This window comes from Eucalyptus grandis, chromosome 11, assembly GCF_016545825.1.
Source record: "Eucalyptus grandis isolate ANBG69807.140 chromosome 11, ASM1654582v1, whole genome shotgun sequence".
Taxonomy (NCBI): Eukaryota; Viridiplantae; Streptophyta; class Magnoliopsida; order Myrtales; family Myrtaceae; genus Eucalyptus; species Eucalyptus grandis.
In genome coordinates, this window is record NC_052622.1 from 1,211,430 (window position 1) to 1,227,080 (window position 15,651).

General features: G+C 34.1%; 1 protein-coding gene across 4 annotated transcripts; it reads right to left on the reverse strand.

Annotated features, from left to right (window-relative positions):
* Positions 1 to 951: 951 nt before the first annotated feature.
* Positions 952 to 13,080, reverse strand: LOC104424376 (MADS-box protein AGL42). 4 transcript variants are annotated; one of them, XM_039304824.1, is made up of 9 exons: positions 12,486 to 13,080; positions 12,193 to 12,390; positions 9,685 to 9,766; positions 5,948 to 6,009; positions 5,748 to 5,847; positions 3,489 to 3,530; positions 3,350 to 3,391; positions 1,424 to 1,544; positions 952 to 1,341 (listed from the first exon to the last, which is right to left on the reverse strand). In XM_039304824.1, the coding sequence occupies exons 2-8, from the start codon at positions 12,375 to 12,377 to the stop codon at positions 1,428 to 1,430; spliced, it is 630 nt and encodes a 209-aa protein (XP_039160758.1). In that variant the 5' UTR covers positions 12,378 to 12,390; positions 12,486 to 13,080; the 3' UTR covers positions 952 to 1,341; positions 1,424 to 1,427. The 4 variants fall into 4 exon arrangements, with proteins under 4 accessions (XP_039160758.1, XP_039160756.1, XP_010035071.2 ...); XM_039304822.1 differs by having other exon boundaries at positions 3,329 to 3,391; positions 12,486 to 13,071; XM_010036769.3 differs by having other exon boundaries at positions 1,016 to 1,544; positions 12,486 to 13,078.
* Positions 13,081 to 15,651: the final 2,571 nt, after the last annotated feature.

A 15,651-nucleotide genomic window follows, 5' to 3' on the forward strand; every position in this document is an offset into this window, starting at 1 on the left:
TTAATTTTTAATTTTATTTTTTCAAGTTTTAAAATTTTTTTTCCTTTGTTTTTCCCATCTTCCTCCTTCCTCAAGCTGATCGAAGGCATGGGATGGCAGGGGCGAGCCTTGCCGGCCAATGGTGAGGCTCGTCCAAGCCTTGCCTAACCATAGTGAAACCTTGCTAGATCTGGAGACTCAACCCCACCCAATCATGGTGAGGGCAAGCTTCACCGACCACTGACAAGGTCAACTCTTGCCACCTTGCCAAACCTGGCCATGGCAAGCCTAGCAACAGTGAGGCCAAGCCTCGCCAAATTTGGCGGGGCTCGACATCGACCTCGCCAATGGCCGGTGAGGGCGAGCCTCACCATTAGCCAGAGGCTAAGCTATGGTTAGCAGCAATCGGCCAAAGGAAGGAGGAAGAAAGGGAAAAAAGAAAAAGAACAAAAAGGAAAAAAAAAAGAGAATTATTTTAAAATACAATATATATATATATATATATATATATATATTTTAAAAATTGTCATTTCAACATCCACAAGATAGCCAGTACCAGTTACGTTAGTGCACTGACTCAATTTGGCTAGATAAATTAAATTGGTACAATTGCAAAAAATTCAGAATTGAATTGGTTAAAAAATAAATTTAGAACTAAATTGACATAACTACAATAGATTTAACACAATTTTAGTAATATTCCCCATGTGTCATTAATTATCCTTAAATGTTTGTCCCTCCAATCCCCTTCCAATTTAAGGCATCGCCTTATAAACATGTCATCACTCATGAGCCTAGGTGGAAGCTAGCTTCTCATATGAAAAAAGTTGGAACTCATTGTTGGGGATGAGTTAAAAATCTACTGAGTAGCCTCATGTTGCAACATGACAATTTTAATTCCAGAATATTCAGATGCCCATGACCCTTACGTCTGCCTATGTCTACACTAAAGGAAATTATAGAGGTGATGGATGAATTTTTTTTGGCTTAGCCAACCTTTAAGGGTTGTCCGACCAAAAACAAAATCTTAAAGAGGTGTCCTCAAGCCGAAAAATAAAATAAGTTAAAAAACCTCAAAGAGGTATCCAATGATGTTGTTCAAATGCACACAAGCAATTCAAAAATATGCTTAACAGAGACGTTTGTTTCTTGGAATCAACCGATGTGTAATTCAAATGTGAAGCCCAAGGTGCAAGCAAGTTATTTCCTTCATTTCGCCGAATCTTCCTCGAATATGTCTTCGTCATTATTCATTTCTAATATGATCTTTCTTTGCCTTCGCTATTCTTACTTGTGGATCTTGGAAATGACTACCATGAATTCCATGCATATGTTGCCGTGGCAGTGCTAAGGGGAATCTAGCTGAGTAAAAATATCCTTGAGTTATATTGCCATAATTCTTATTTTATTCTATTGAACAGGTATTATTAGGGTGATGGCGAACCAGTTTAACTCTCTGGCAATCCGATGAACAACCTGGTCTCACCATCTGTACATGGGCTGCTCTGGCTATGTATTGCTGTGGCTCTCGGATGAGTTGTTGATTGCCCGGGATTTGCAAGACACTGAAATTGGAAGAAAGAAAAAAAAACACCCAAAATGCTTTTAAATTTAATAAAATAACAAATGCAATTGAATGGTGATGGAGAACCTAGAAAACCTTCACTCAATTAAAATGGGAAAAAGCTTCAACACAATTTGAGATTTACAAGAAGAGAACAAGTCTTTCATAGGATCTAATTAGGTGACGAAGCATCTGTCTATGCACTCAGATCTATTAATGGTCACTGGGAGATTTCAACTTTTCGCAACATCTCACTCTAGAAGAGGTTCTCTCCTTCGTGGTTGGAAGAAAAAAAGGAAAAAGAATAAAAAAAACTCTAACGGTGGCTAGCTACGCCAGACATGACTACCGACTATCTCATGAAAGTAACATACTCTATGTTGTAATTTTTTCAACAGTGGTCATATTAAAACGCTATTAGTTTTTGTTATCGAGTTAATATTTTTTAAACAATTGACTAATGGTTACAAAATCATAGAAAGACATAGGAACTTCCGGTCCTTCAACAATCCCATATTAGAAGCATAGAATTGTACATGATGATGGTAAGTTGGGTAGTACTTTTCTCAACATTAATTACTCAAAAAATTGTGCTACTAATTTTTATTGTCATATTGGCAATTACTAACTTCGTGATATTTTGAATTTATCCCAACAACTCTAGAAGTGATTCTCTTCTGTTCTCGAAAAAGACAAGAATTAAAAAAAAAAAAAAAAAGCTCGAAAAGTGATTATGTATGCTAAATGTGCTCACTAAGAACTTTTGTTGCATCTATAGTCCACAGTTGGAAAACCCAATATTTTCATCCGTGAAATAAATATTCTCAAAATTGCGATATTCACAACGTAGGTCACTAACTTATTGCTAGTAACCTTTTTCCTTTCAAGTCAGTAACTTTCCAAGCATATCAAGTAATGGTCTAGGAGCACAAAAAGACACAGAGATTTGGGTCCGTCTACAGTCCTACAGTCCTATAGTCCAATACACAGTTGTCTCTTGATCACAATTCCCCTATAATTTGTTTTCCCAGCATGAGTTCGTAACTCTGTACTAGTAACTTCCATTGTGGAGTCAATCACTTTCTTAACAGATCAAGTGCGGGATCATAGAAGGACACAGAGATTTGAGTTTGTCTACAATTCCATGTAAAAAAGAAAAATAGAATCGTATCTTGTGACAGTAAATTTATCAGTGTGGTGATAATTTTCTCAACTGGGATTAGTAGCTTAGAGGTAGTATTAAGTTTCAAGCAGATCATACGGTCTCAAGATCATAGAATTCTTCGGTGATGTTCAACCTATCTGCTCATCCTAACTTATGCTATCAAAAAAAAAAAAACTTCTTACGGATAGAGAAAGGTTCAATATAAATATCAGTACATAACCCTGAAATTAAGTATATCTCATTATGTATTGTCCTTTTCATAAAAACTGATAACGTTGCAGCACTCTTTAAATGTTTTAACACCAGGACTAATAGAAAGCAGGACAAATTGATGACCAGCAAATTTAACCGGTACAATAAACTGTACAGCACACAATCTACTAATATTGGTTTGATGGAAGCTTCTTCACTACACAAGCCTATTAGAACATTAGAGCCAAAAACATTATTAATCATTAAAGACCCCTCTTTCTGGTCTTAGCAGATCATAAAACTGCATTGTTAGATCATACATGAAAATTATCGAGAGATTCTATTGCAGGTTTCACAAGTTTTTGGATAGTGGTTATATGCACAGGAGCGATGATGCACGGCAAGTAATAGGAAGGAAATTAAAGCACCGATGGGAAAGAAGGCGACACCTTTGCAAGAAGCTTTGCATTCTCTTCTTTCAGAGACCTCTCCTGAGGTAAACCAAATAAAGTTGCTAGATTAATATAACCAGAAAATTAACAATGCCTGATGAGATCGGATATGCAATCATCATATTTGTCTACTTACCTTTGCTTGTAACTGCCGTATCTGATCGTTGAATAATTGAGCCTGTAAAAGAGTTCCTTAGAAATATTTTAACTTTAGTGTGTGTGCATGTTGTCCCCATACCTTTCTTATTACAAGGTAAAGAGAGAGAGAGAGAAAATAAGTTGAAATGATGGATGATAGAAATGAAAGGACGATGCTTTGCAACTTGTCCAGAAAACATAGTTCAAGTGAGAAGTAGTACATGGAAATCGACAAGGTTAATATAATAAAAAAAAAAAAAAAAAACTCATGGTATTCTATTATTTCGTGCCAAAGAGTGCAGGCTATTTTTTTTTCGTGTTAATAAGTATCAATTTGTGTGAATAAGTGTCAAAAAACCATTGATAAAAAATGATCAATGAATTTTTTTTTTTTTTTTTTTTTTTTTGGTCAGAGAAGAAAAGCCAGTTATTTAACCAAACCAAATAAACTTGTTACCTAATCAAAGAAGAGTTGGTAACACAGAATTAGTTGGTTACTTAGTCAGAGAAAGGTTAGTGACTCCTATGATTAAGATTGGTAATTTCTAGTTGGGTTCATAAAGTAAGGCAAACATTTATGTGTGCACGAGTCTCATAAGTGAAGGGTGAAGACAAGTGAGAGTATTTTTTTCAACAGAATTTATTTTATAACTAAGAAAGTGATAAAGAGAAGAAAGATCTGCTGAAGTTGTTGGCAAGTAAAACAGAAGAGAGAGTAGACGTCACTCTCCACCATAAGACAATGTTTCCACTATCTCAAGAGTAGTCAAAGGAAGGGTTAGAGCAGGAAAAATTGCACTAAGAAAGACCATAAGTTAGTCCCAAAAAAATAAGTCTATAAGTCTATAAAGTTAGTCAAATAGAGTTAGTAACCAAAAAGAGTTAGTGATTTAAGCAAAACATAGGTCTATAAGTCATACAAAGAAATATCTGAAAATATATATAAGAGCTAATAAATTTAAAGGAATGGCAAGAAAAAAATAAATAAAATTTACTAAAAAAATAAGAGAGATTGATCATTTATAAAAAATGATCGATGACTTTTTTTTTGTCAGAGAAGAAAAGCCAGTTATCTAACCAAACCAAATAAACTTGTTAACTAATCAAAGAAGAGTTGGTAACACCGAATTAGTTGGTTACTTAATCAGAGAAAAGTTAGTAACTCCTATAATTATGATTGGTAATTTCTAGTTGGGTTCATAAGTAAGGCAAATATTTATGTGTGCACGAGTCTCATAAGTGAAGGGTGAAGACGAGTGAGAGTATTTTTTTCAACAGAATCTATTTTATAAGTAAGAAAGTAATAAAGAGAAGAAAGATCTGCTGAAGTTGTTGGCAAGTAAAACAAAAGAGAAAGAGAAGACGTCACTCTCCACCATAAGACAATGTTTCCACTCTATCTCAAGAGTAGTCAAAGGAAGGGTTAGAGCAGGAAAAATTGCACTAAGAAAGACCGTATGAACGTTGGCAAGTTAGTCCCAAAAAAATAAGTCTATAAGTCTATAAAGTTAGTCAAATAGAGTTAGTAACCCAAAAAGAGTTAGTGATTTAAGCAAAACATAGGTCTATAAATTATACAAATAAATATCTGCAAATATATATAAGAGCTATTAACTTTAAAGGAATGGCAAGAAAAAATAAATAAAATTTAACAAAAAATAAGAGATATTGATAATTGCACAGTGTTGAAAAGAGTTGGTGATTTCATAAAAGTGTAAGTAAGTTACCAATAAGTCACCTAGAAATCAGGTAACTAAAAAAAAAAATTATCATGGTTTTATGTCACTTACAACTCTTTCATAGGTTTATCAAAAACTATCCAATTTAATTTGGAAAGATCAACAATAGAGTCGTCCAAATAACTCTGGGAAAAATAATGATAGAAGAATAATCATGATCTTTTCCTTGTTTATTGGCAAAAAAAGAAGAGGTCAATAACTATGAAGAAAAAGGGTGATTTGTAAATGTGCTTTCATGCTTTCATATAAGGTAGACAATGCCATGTATGCTCGGAGAAAATTGAATCTCTCCTTTCAGATGCCAAGTTTAACGTTTTTAGTCGATTCACTTCCAATCTTACAATGCGATTAGGGTCTCTATGGAAATTGGTGTTTTCATTTGAGGGAAATTGTTTCTCATTGTTTTCTTTCCCTTCTCACCATATCCATGCCTCCAAACACAACGGCTACTCGATGAAAGTTCTCAAGACATCTACTTTGCTCAGAGAAAAGGACAAATATGCCAAAGACACATGTACCTTTCTTTCCCTAATGCTGCTCAAACTTCGCTCGAGCTGATCCCCTATCTCTTGGATTTCATCCATCGAGCAAGATCCAAGACATTGTCCTGATAGCTTCCTGATGTAAAAAAAGAAAAGGAGTACCATAGTTTAGGGAATTAGATATCAAGAATCCATTTCAATCCACAATATATAAGAGAGTCTCAAAATTTGTGGACCGTAGAGAAACTTCAAGAAGCTCAATCTTCCTCTCCATATTAGTGGTTTCTTGCTTCAGACGCTGCACATATATGGAGATTGTGATATTTATGAATCCAGTGAATGGAACAATACAAATTGAACAAATTTGAAATTAGTAATGGATAAAACCGATCATAGTGAACAAATCTGTGACACCACAGGATCCTGCAAAACTAAGATTGCTAGTATAAGAACCCTAATGTTCTCACAAAAATTGTAGCTGCCATAGTCAATTCTATGGCATACCACCTCACTAATTCTTGAGATCAAAAGTAGGGTTCTTATCAAGAACACAGTTCAGTATTATTACAATCTGCAAATACATACAAATACGTTCACAGCAACAATCAATTTTAAGGCTTCCTTCAAGAAAACAATAAGATAAAAATGCCAAAGGAGGGCATTTCTGAGGCATAAAGTGGTGGATGATGAGTGGGATTTCAGAAGCTGAAATCATTTTAGAGGACCAGTCAATGTCCTAAGGACATGTACAAAGACCAAAATAGCACTTTTAATGTTAAAATTAACTTGAAACCTACTTGTCTCTCTTTACATATCAGAAGTTTCTCCTCTCTGCTTCCCAGGCATTGCCAAACCACATGAATAAGAGTGGTAAGGCTTGCAATAATATTACATGTCCTTTATCTAACCATAACAGCACTTGATAGCACAGCTTTGATAGCTCTCTCAAATTATTCCCACCTGTACTAGACTAACATTTTGAGATACTTGACTTTTGCTGTAAAGTGTGAAATTTGGATAAGTTTTCTAGAATTCGGTTCACGAGAGGTAATGCATCCTTAAAGAATAACTCTAGACATATTAAGACTTGTCTCCTAAATTTTTTTACTTTATGACCCAAAAAAAAAAAAATCCTGTTAGGTACTTGAATGAGTTTACTAACTTAAATAACATTTATGCAATGCCACATCGCTTAGCAAACCAATGTAGATGGTATTCCCACCATTGGCATGCTTAAGAACCACGAAGCATCTCTATTGTGCCAAAGCACATGTATCACGTATATGTATTTAACCTTGTAAACGTTCAATTTTGTAATTTCTATTTTTTATTTTTATTTTTTCAAAGTGAAACGTTTACTGCTATCAACCAGACAAGAGATGTATTTATGAATGTGCCCTCCAAGTTGCTGCCTCCATTCATGGTCATATTCTGTTAATGCAGACAAAAAGACTTACGACGAACTTGAAATTTGAAATATTGACGTTTTCACTAAGCTTTGGTGACAATGGATGATGAAAATCAACAACACAAATAAGAGTTGAATATGCTTAGGATTCTTCTTCTAGTTGAAATAGCAATCTTATCAATTAAGATTTGAGCACGGTTAGGATTTAATTAAGTTCATTATTCCAGTAGTGGGACATTGTGTTTCTTGTATAGATGTTTCCTATTCCAATCGGGCTCCTTATTGAGAAGTTTCCCATATTAAGTAAGAGTAGGATTTCTAGAATAATTTAGTAATTTTTTTTTTTAATTCTTGATGTGATAACACTCTTACATGTGATGCCTAAGAAACCCCATTTGTGACACTCAGGCAGTTTTATGTCTGACGCCTAAAAAATTAACTATTTTGAGTTCTCGTCCATAGAAAACTCTCTTCAAGTTCTTATTAAATTGAACTCACTGCTCAGGGAGATATCATCCATTATATCATTTTTTTTTATAATGGTAGAGATGATATGTCCTGAATAGTGAGCTTCGAAGAAAACTTGAAGAGAACAAACGATTCAAAACGAGTAAGTTTCTTCTGGCATCACATCTATACTTTCTAAGCATCTCACCTAGGGTTTCAAAAGTTTCCCACTTCAGATCCATCACACAAGAAAGAATTAAAATCATCCTTATAAACCCTTCTAGGATTAATCATACTCCTGCTAGGAAGGCTCCAAGAAAGAAAGAGAATTGAAATAGAATTTATCTACAAAAGAATTTAATATCCCATTTGTGACATAAGTAGAAAATTTAATAAAATCCTGATGGTACTCAAATCCTAATTGAGAAGACTACCACAAAATTTAACTAAAAGAAGAATCTGAATCCTCCGTGTCACAAGCCAGTAACGACCATCCTCATCAAATCTTTCTAATAACATCGGCCCGTTTGATATTGTTGCCTTCATTAGTGGCTATAGTTCATGACTTATCCCCAATATAATAGACATCATCACAACAAACTCAAGTAGAAACGGATTCCAAAGGTTAAAATAACACACTTAGAATTGAGGTCATTTCTTTTCATCTCTTGCAATGAAACAACACTTATAGAGTGCCATGTCACTTGGTAAATCAGCTCAGAAAGTACTCCTAGCATTCCTCATGCTTAAGAACCATGAAGCAGCTCTCATGTGCCAAAGCACAGGTATCATGTTTATGTATTTTCCAAAGTGTGACGTGTTTCGCTATAACTCCGCCAAAAGATGTATCCATGAATGTGCCTTCCACGTTAGTGTTCCCATCAATAGAGATATAAACTTGATGCAGACAAGGATTTACTAAGTTGATATTTGAATATTGATGTTCTTACCAAGCTTCAGTGAGTATGGATGTTGTGAAATTCTACAACTCAATGACCCAAAAGATCATATTGAGATCAAATGGGAATTGATTCAAAAGTATGTAGTAACACGTTGAGAATTGAGATCATATCTTTTCATCTCTTGCAATGCAATAAACCACACAAAGAAGCATCTTCATCAAACAAGAGAATTATGAAAGTGAATTTCTAAAGAGATTCAAAGAGAAAAAGTCATTGATCTGCAGGAAATAGGAAGGTTCATGATCCAAACTTTTCTATATCTATTTAGATATTTCATAGAACAAAGGCTGTAAAGTAGTCCCTTGCGACCTGCGAATTGTGAATTAGAGATACAATTTTTTTTAACATGAAGAATTAGCAAAAAGGATGCATAACCATTCGTCATCTTAGTTCTATCGAGCCTGGTATATTTAGATTTAGCATTTGACTAGTAATTCAATATGTCAAGCCAGGAGCTGTCGTTCTCATTAATTACTCATTTCTTCATTCTATGGTTTCACTTGAAATGATCAAAAAGAAATTCAACAATTGACTTGGCATAAAGTAAGTGTATCCGCAGCTTATCTTGGACATATACACCCTCTCATTAATAGAAAACTTACCACATTAAAGATGTATTCGGAAGTTGAATGTCACTTGACTCTATCCCTCTTTGTACAAGGATATCATCATCATTAGTATGATCCCTACTTTGTGGTTCTAGTGATCCATTTAAATCATGTATGCAGGTAGACTGTGGCGTGATTCTTTGCATACAAGGAGACTATTTAAGCATACACAAGTATATATTTTAAGATTGTTAGGGAAATAGGATTTCTCGCCATTTGTTTTCGTATATAGACTTCTTTGTAAGTCCCATCCTGAAAAAAGTTACGTAATGTGATGTTATATGTTAATCCCCACACACACGAAAGCACCAAAAAAAAAAAAAAAGATGAAGTTGCTTTCTTAGATACAGCAAAATGAATAAAAATCGAACTGCTCAACTTGCTTAACCTCTACATAATGTGCTTGAATAGTTAAAATATTACTACTCCGAAGTTATTGACTTCTGTTGACTAACAAACATGGCAACGTGTTTAATTAAACTGAGAATCTCACTGTACTCCTTACGAATGCACCTAATGTATTATCATGGAAAGGTTAGAGAACTGACCAGAATATTTTGTTTTATATTAGCCTGGTACATAGCCGCATCATTTGTAGATCTACGATATCGATCAATCGTCTTTCGGATTCTGAAAAATTTGCAAAGATAACATATGAGCTCAGCCACTGGTAATACATTCTCCAAATTAATCAGGTATCATCAAAACTAAAGTAATCAAACATTAAACAAATTAATGATCATTTTTGTGAATCATGCATGACTTCCAGTGAAAATGTATCACCATCACTCACTAACAGAATATGCAAGGAGCATAAGCCTCTGCACAAATGAGAACTTAAATGAATAGGTCACTTGCCACTCGTAGGAATTCATCTAAGAGATAAGAGCAAAACAAAAAATCCTTATTGTTCTCAAGCCAAAGGCTAAATAATATATGAATCAAAACAAGTCTACCTCCTCATTCATCATGGCATGCTTATATAGATGAGTTTGGAACAACCCTTCAAGCATGAGTAATTACCAAGACTCAGTGAAAAGACAAAAAGACTCATAGGAAAGACAGAACTAGTCTTACTAGAAAATAACTATAATTAGATAAGGATGCCGGAAACTTAGATGACATTTACTATACTTTGAAAATATGAGAATCAAATGTAGTTGGCTGTAAGTCTCCTAATTTTACTAGTTCTGAATTAATGGAACGCTCCAGCATCAATAATTATGCCGCCAATATTTTTCTTCAAATTTTAGCATAAATTTTCAATTTCACATCATAAAAGTATATTATGTGCGCACACGAAGTATATTTAAATGTGAGCACAGAGTGAACTAATGCAATGTTTTTTGCCCAAGCCCAAAGTCTTTCAATATAATCTACATGCCCCTCCATGTCATTAAAAAGTAAGAACAGCATATGATGCTCGTAAAATCATTGTGAAGCAGTACAAGGACTCACTACTTCAGAGAGAAATTGTAAGAGCAAGCAGTTGCACCTCCATTTAACTTGTGACTTCAAGTACTTTTTTTCTCCGTAAATGAAGAATAAGGACTACATACATGGTGGAGCAACTATTGCAAACATGTACAATTTCAGTCACTTTTGGACAGAAATACTCTATTAATAAGAAATCCAAGAGATCAGTGTGTTGCGTCATGGTAGCCTTTATCTATTATACTGATGAATGCACTTGATCCCATAAAATCACCACTACACAAATCTAGTCAAGCCCAAAATCTTGTTCACCTTCCAAAGCACCATATAATTAAAAGAACCTGAAGTTGAAGATGTCAGGACTTGTTTCACAGGCTTTTGCTTAGGGTTAAAGTACCATTAAAAAATCAACTTGAAAATCTTTTTCAGGCTTTGTTTGATTCAGAAAAGAGATTAATTATGCTTTCAGTTTCGATTCAATGAACTGCAATTTGTAATGCTTCTTGATTATGGTGGTAGATAGGTAATTCATTATTGGATTTCCTGACCAATATAATGCGTTTCATATGAAATTTCTAGTTTTTGCCTTGTGTCATGGTTATAAACTTGAAACATGAATATGTATGATTTGTAAGATAACTATTATCACATAGTATACATAAAATAGACTTAATTCACGTCTAAGTGGTATAATTATGACGAACTGAATCAAACAAGGTATGGTTTGAAGACTTCACCTTTTTCAACTTAAGTTTGGTTTTCTTCAACAATTTTCCAAGCAATCAAATTTGTTTGGAAAAGATCTACTTCGAATAGAATAATACCTAATTGCAAATATGCTTAATCATCATGCCCCAAGAATTAGTTATGGAGATCAATCTATAGAAGCAGCCTTAAAACCTATAACGCTTCAAAAGGGAACACTACACGGCGTGTTCATTTCATATCAATGTGGAATTGGGGGGAAGGCTGAACTGTTATTTGTCAAAACCAGAAGGACCAAACAATATCAGTCCCTAGTTTCACTAACATTAAATTATGTTTTCATTCCCCAAGACAAAGTACTAACAATCCTAACATGTGAAGTAGCTGGAGGAGATCAGTACTTGCAAGATATTCAACTATTCGTTTCCTCAGAAGAACCATTAAGAAAGAGGGAGTCCAACTCCAACGCCACGGCGTACACAATGAATGCCTTTGATCAGCTAATCCCCCACATCTAGCCATTTGATTAAGCACACCCCAGTGCATTGACTATTCAAAAAAATGCGAAAGAGAAGATTTTATAGTTTCATACTTCCTTTCCTCAGCTAATTTCAACTAGGATAATTGAATAAAATTCATTGTTTTTAAAAATTGTCCAAAAATGGGAACTAGATTGGTCATCATGATCGAAGGGGAATAGCACTGAACGCTTGACCAAAACCAAAGATGGTAGGAAAAAAAAAGGAGAATAAGTGGGGAATAAAACCATGCCATGATGCTGTCTCATATTTGCACTTCACAAACACAGCGTATATATGTGCATATGCCCTCATTTTGGACATAAGAATGTTAACATGGCTCGATCACGTTTCCCATTATCAGCTCAGTGAAATTATAAAATCAGTATGTGAACGTACTCGGAATTGCTTGAGAACTCGTAAAGCCTTCCTTTCTGTGAAAAGATGATCGTGGCAACTTCGGCATCACAGAGGACCGAGAGCTCATAAGCTTTCTTCAGTAGCCCAGGCCGGCGCTTTGAGAAGGTGACTTGCCGGCTCGTCGCATTCTCAATTCGCCTCATCTGAACCTTGCCTCTCACCATGATTTAATTCTTCCTACATACATGATGGTTATCAACCCTAGAATGAGAAGTATAAACATAGCGATGAACATAATAAATATACCTCAACGATCAAAAATAACAACTCACCAGGGACTTTGGCAGCTTCAACCACTGAAAACACTGCAAGACAAATCACACTTTCCTTTTTTTTTAAACAGACATGAACTATACCATCATTCGAACACAAGCAAAAACACAGGATAAAGATTTCACAATCAAAGGTCGGAGAATCATAGATTTGCCCAGCGTATTAAAGGGGGAAGCTTCTCTACTCTACGTCAGAAAAGGAACCACAATAAAGTCAGAAACCCTAAAGAGGGATGAGAGGGCGAAGACAAAAGCAAAAAAACTGGAACGAACGCAGAGGATATTTGGCAGTTGATGGATCTCTCTCTTTATTTTTTGGCCACAAACATAAAAAGAAAAAAAAATCTTATTATTCCAAATTCAACGATCTTCTACTCAGGGCAAATATGGTGTGAGCTACCCATAAAAAGGAAATACAAACAAAAAAGGAAAGAAATAAGGAGGAAAGCAAAGCATTCAAGTTCAACCGAAAAGGCATAGTCAATTTGACATTGAAGATTCAAAGAAGCAGAAGAATAATCTTGTTTTGACAAAAATAAGAAAAAGAGAGTAAAGATAGATACGGGGAGAGAGAGAGAGAGAGAGAGCGAGAGACAGAGAGACAGAAGATATTTTGTATTTTTTCGAAAAAACCGTATATTTCGCAAGTGGGTTTCAGCTTCGGCTGTCGTGGCCTGTGGGACTTTCGAAAGAGAGAGCAGTAAGAAACGAAACGGGTGAAAAAAAAAAAAGAGAAAAAGGTCGTACGCTAAACTATAAATTGTGGACATCATCGTACCATTGCGTCCGCAACCTATGGGACGTTGACAAGTGGGAAAACATTATCTCACTTAGACTCAGTGGGCCCCCACTCGACCAATGGAAAGAGACTCTGACCTTTTCCTGGGCCAAATAGGAACAGCCTCGGGGCTCTTCTTCAATCGATTCTTCTATAGTATTTTTTTTTTTTTTTTTTTCGAAAGCTAGAAAATATAAAGCAATTTAACTTAAAATATTTTAAGTAAATGCAAAAATCGTTTGATAAATTATATTTTTAAAAATATTTTTTTTTAAATATCGTTTAGTAGAAAATATATTTTAAAAGCTTTTTGAGTGAACAATATTAATTTTTTTATTTGTTTAAAATTTTAAAAATAATATATGCAAATTTTTAAATATAAATTTTGATAATAATGTTAAAAAAATCAAATATATGCGACCGTTTTAGTCCTTTTTTAAATTATATATATTTTATTTTTTAGCATTTAAAAAAATAATAACAATGGCAAAATCATAAATTTGAAGAATGGGTGAAGGTAGTTTTGAAAGAAAAAATGAATTTCAGCATTTGATCAAAAAGCTTAATTAATATTGGGCATTCAGCCTTCTCAATGTTAGTTTCCATTTGAAAGTTATTTCAAAACGATTGTCAAATAGTTTAACATTTCTCCTAAGGATTTTGGAGATTGAAAGCTTATAAAAAATATTGAACTAAAAGCACCATATGGGTTTTTGAGCGCAAGGAATACTCAAAATTATTATTATGATAAATTCATGGATGAAATAAATATAGATCCATCCTTTAGCTTATCTTTTCTTTATGTTCTTATAATTCCTCATTATTTAGAGGCGTAAAAAATACGCGAAACTTTTCAGTCTTGGTAAAAGTAAAGAATTCGGGAAGTTTGACGCTTCAATTTGGGTTTCGATTTTTTTTTTTTTTTTTTTTTTTGGTTATGCAAACAAGAGATCAAAGGCTTCCGACTATGGCGCACTTATCCCAGATCACTTAATTTTCTCATTAACAAAGATATGATTTTCGAACAACCCACCACCAAAAAGAAATGGGATTTTCAATAAGACTGTTATGCTTTGACAGAAGATTAGTAGAGCAAACATATTATGGTGTTAATAGTGAGATAACAAAGGTTAAGACTGCAGATAAGTCCATAACTTCTAAAGTTAGTGATATTAAACAGTTAGCAAAATTGTAACACTCTCTAGTCACAAGTAGACAGAAAAGGCAAATTGGGTCACCAATACGTTGTGATTATACATATATTACTTTTGCATTGGTTGTAGAGGGATAAGGTAGAAACAAATTAGTCTTTGTCTTATTATGAGGCGATAGCTAGTGTCGATAGTTATAGTAGCTAGAGGCTATAAGTGAATAAATGGAATTACTTCATAGGAAGTAGACATGAGAGCTTGTTAGAGTGTCCAAGAGCCAGAACATCATTGGAAACAAGTAGGTTCACAAATGGAAGGAGGGCATCGAGGTATAAGGTGAGACTTGTTGCGAAATGATGTACATGATGAGAGAACAACATTGGTTACAACGGGGTGCTTTCTCCTATTGTAAGACATTTTTATATTTGAATATTACTTGTCTTAATTGCTACACAAGATCTCAAGTTGGGACAGTTGCAAGTGAAAATGCCAGTTTTTCATGATGAGTTAAAGAAGCGGATTTACATAAGGCAACCAAAAGGATTTGTTATTCCAAATAGGGAAGACCATGTTTTTTTACTAAAGAAATCATTTTATGGATTGAAACAGCCTCTTAAACAGTAATATAATTGTTTTGATGTTTTTATAGCTAGTCAAGACTATTCAAAAGTCAGTTGGATAGCTTACTTTAGGAAATTGGAGGATAGATTTTTTATTTATGTATTATTATTTGTCGATGACATATTGATAACAATTAAGATTTTGTATGAAATTGATCTGTCGAAGAGGTAGTTCAATACTAGAGTTCAATACTAGGTTTTAGATGAAAGAGTTGGGTTCTAAATAGAAGAAAAAAATGTCAAAAACGCTTATTGGATCAACTGTATGAAGAGCTTTTGTTTTATATTGTACTATAAGTTTTACGTGCAATTGAATTGTTTATTCATAAATACTGTGGGTTTATGTGAAATAATCAAGCATGTAAGCAACTACTAACTCTATTATTCTTCAATTATTAATAGATAATTTGCTGCTAGCTTTCTCATTGAGGAGTTACCAACATAGAGAACAAACTACAATAATTCCTAATGTTTTTTTCTTCATGACTTATTGCTATGGTGATTTTGCATTAAATTAATTTGCAAGATCAAATATTTTCCTCATTAATTTTACAAAATTTAGATGGACAAGTCACCATATCAATTATAAAATACAAAAGATGAGACAAAATAGCTAA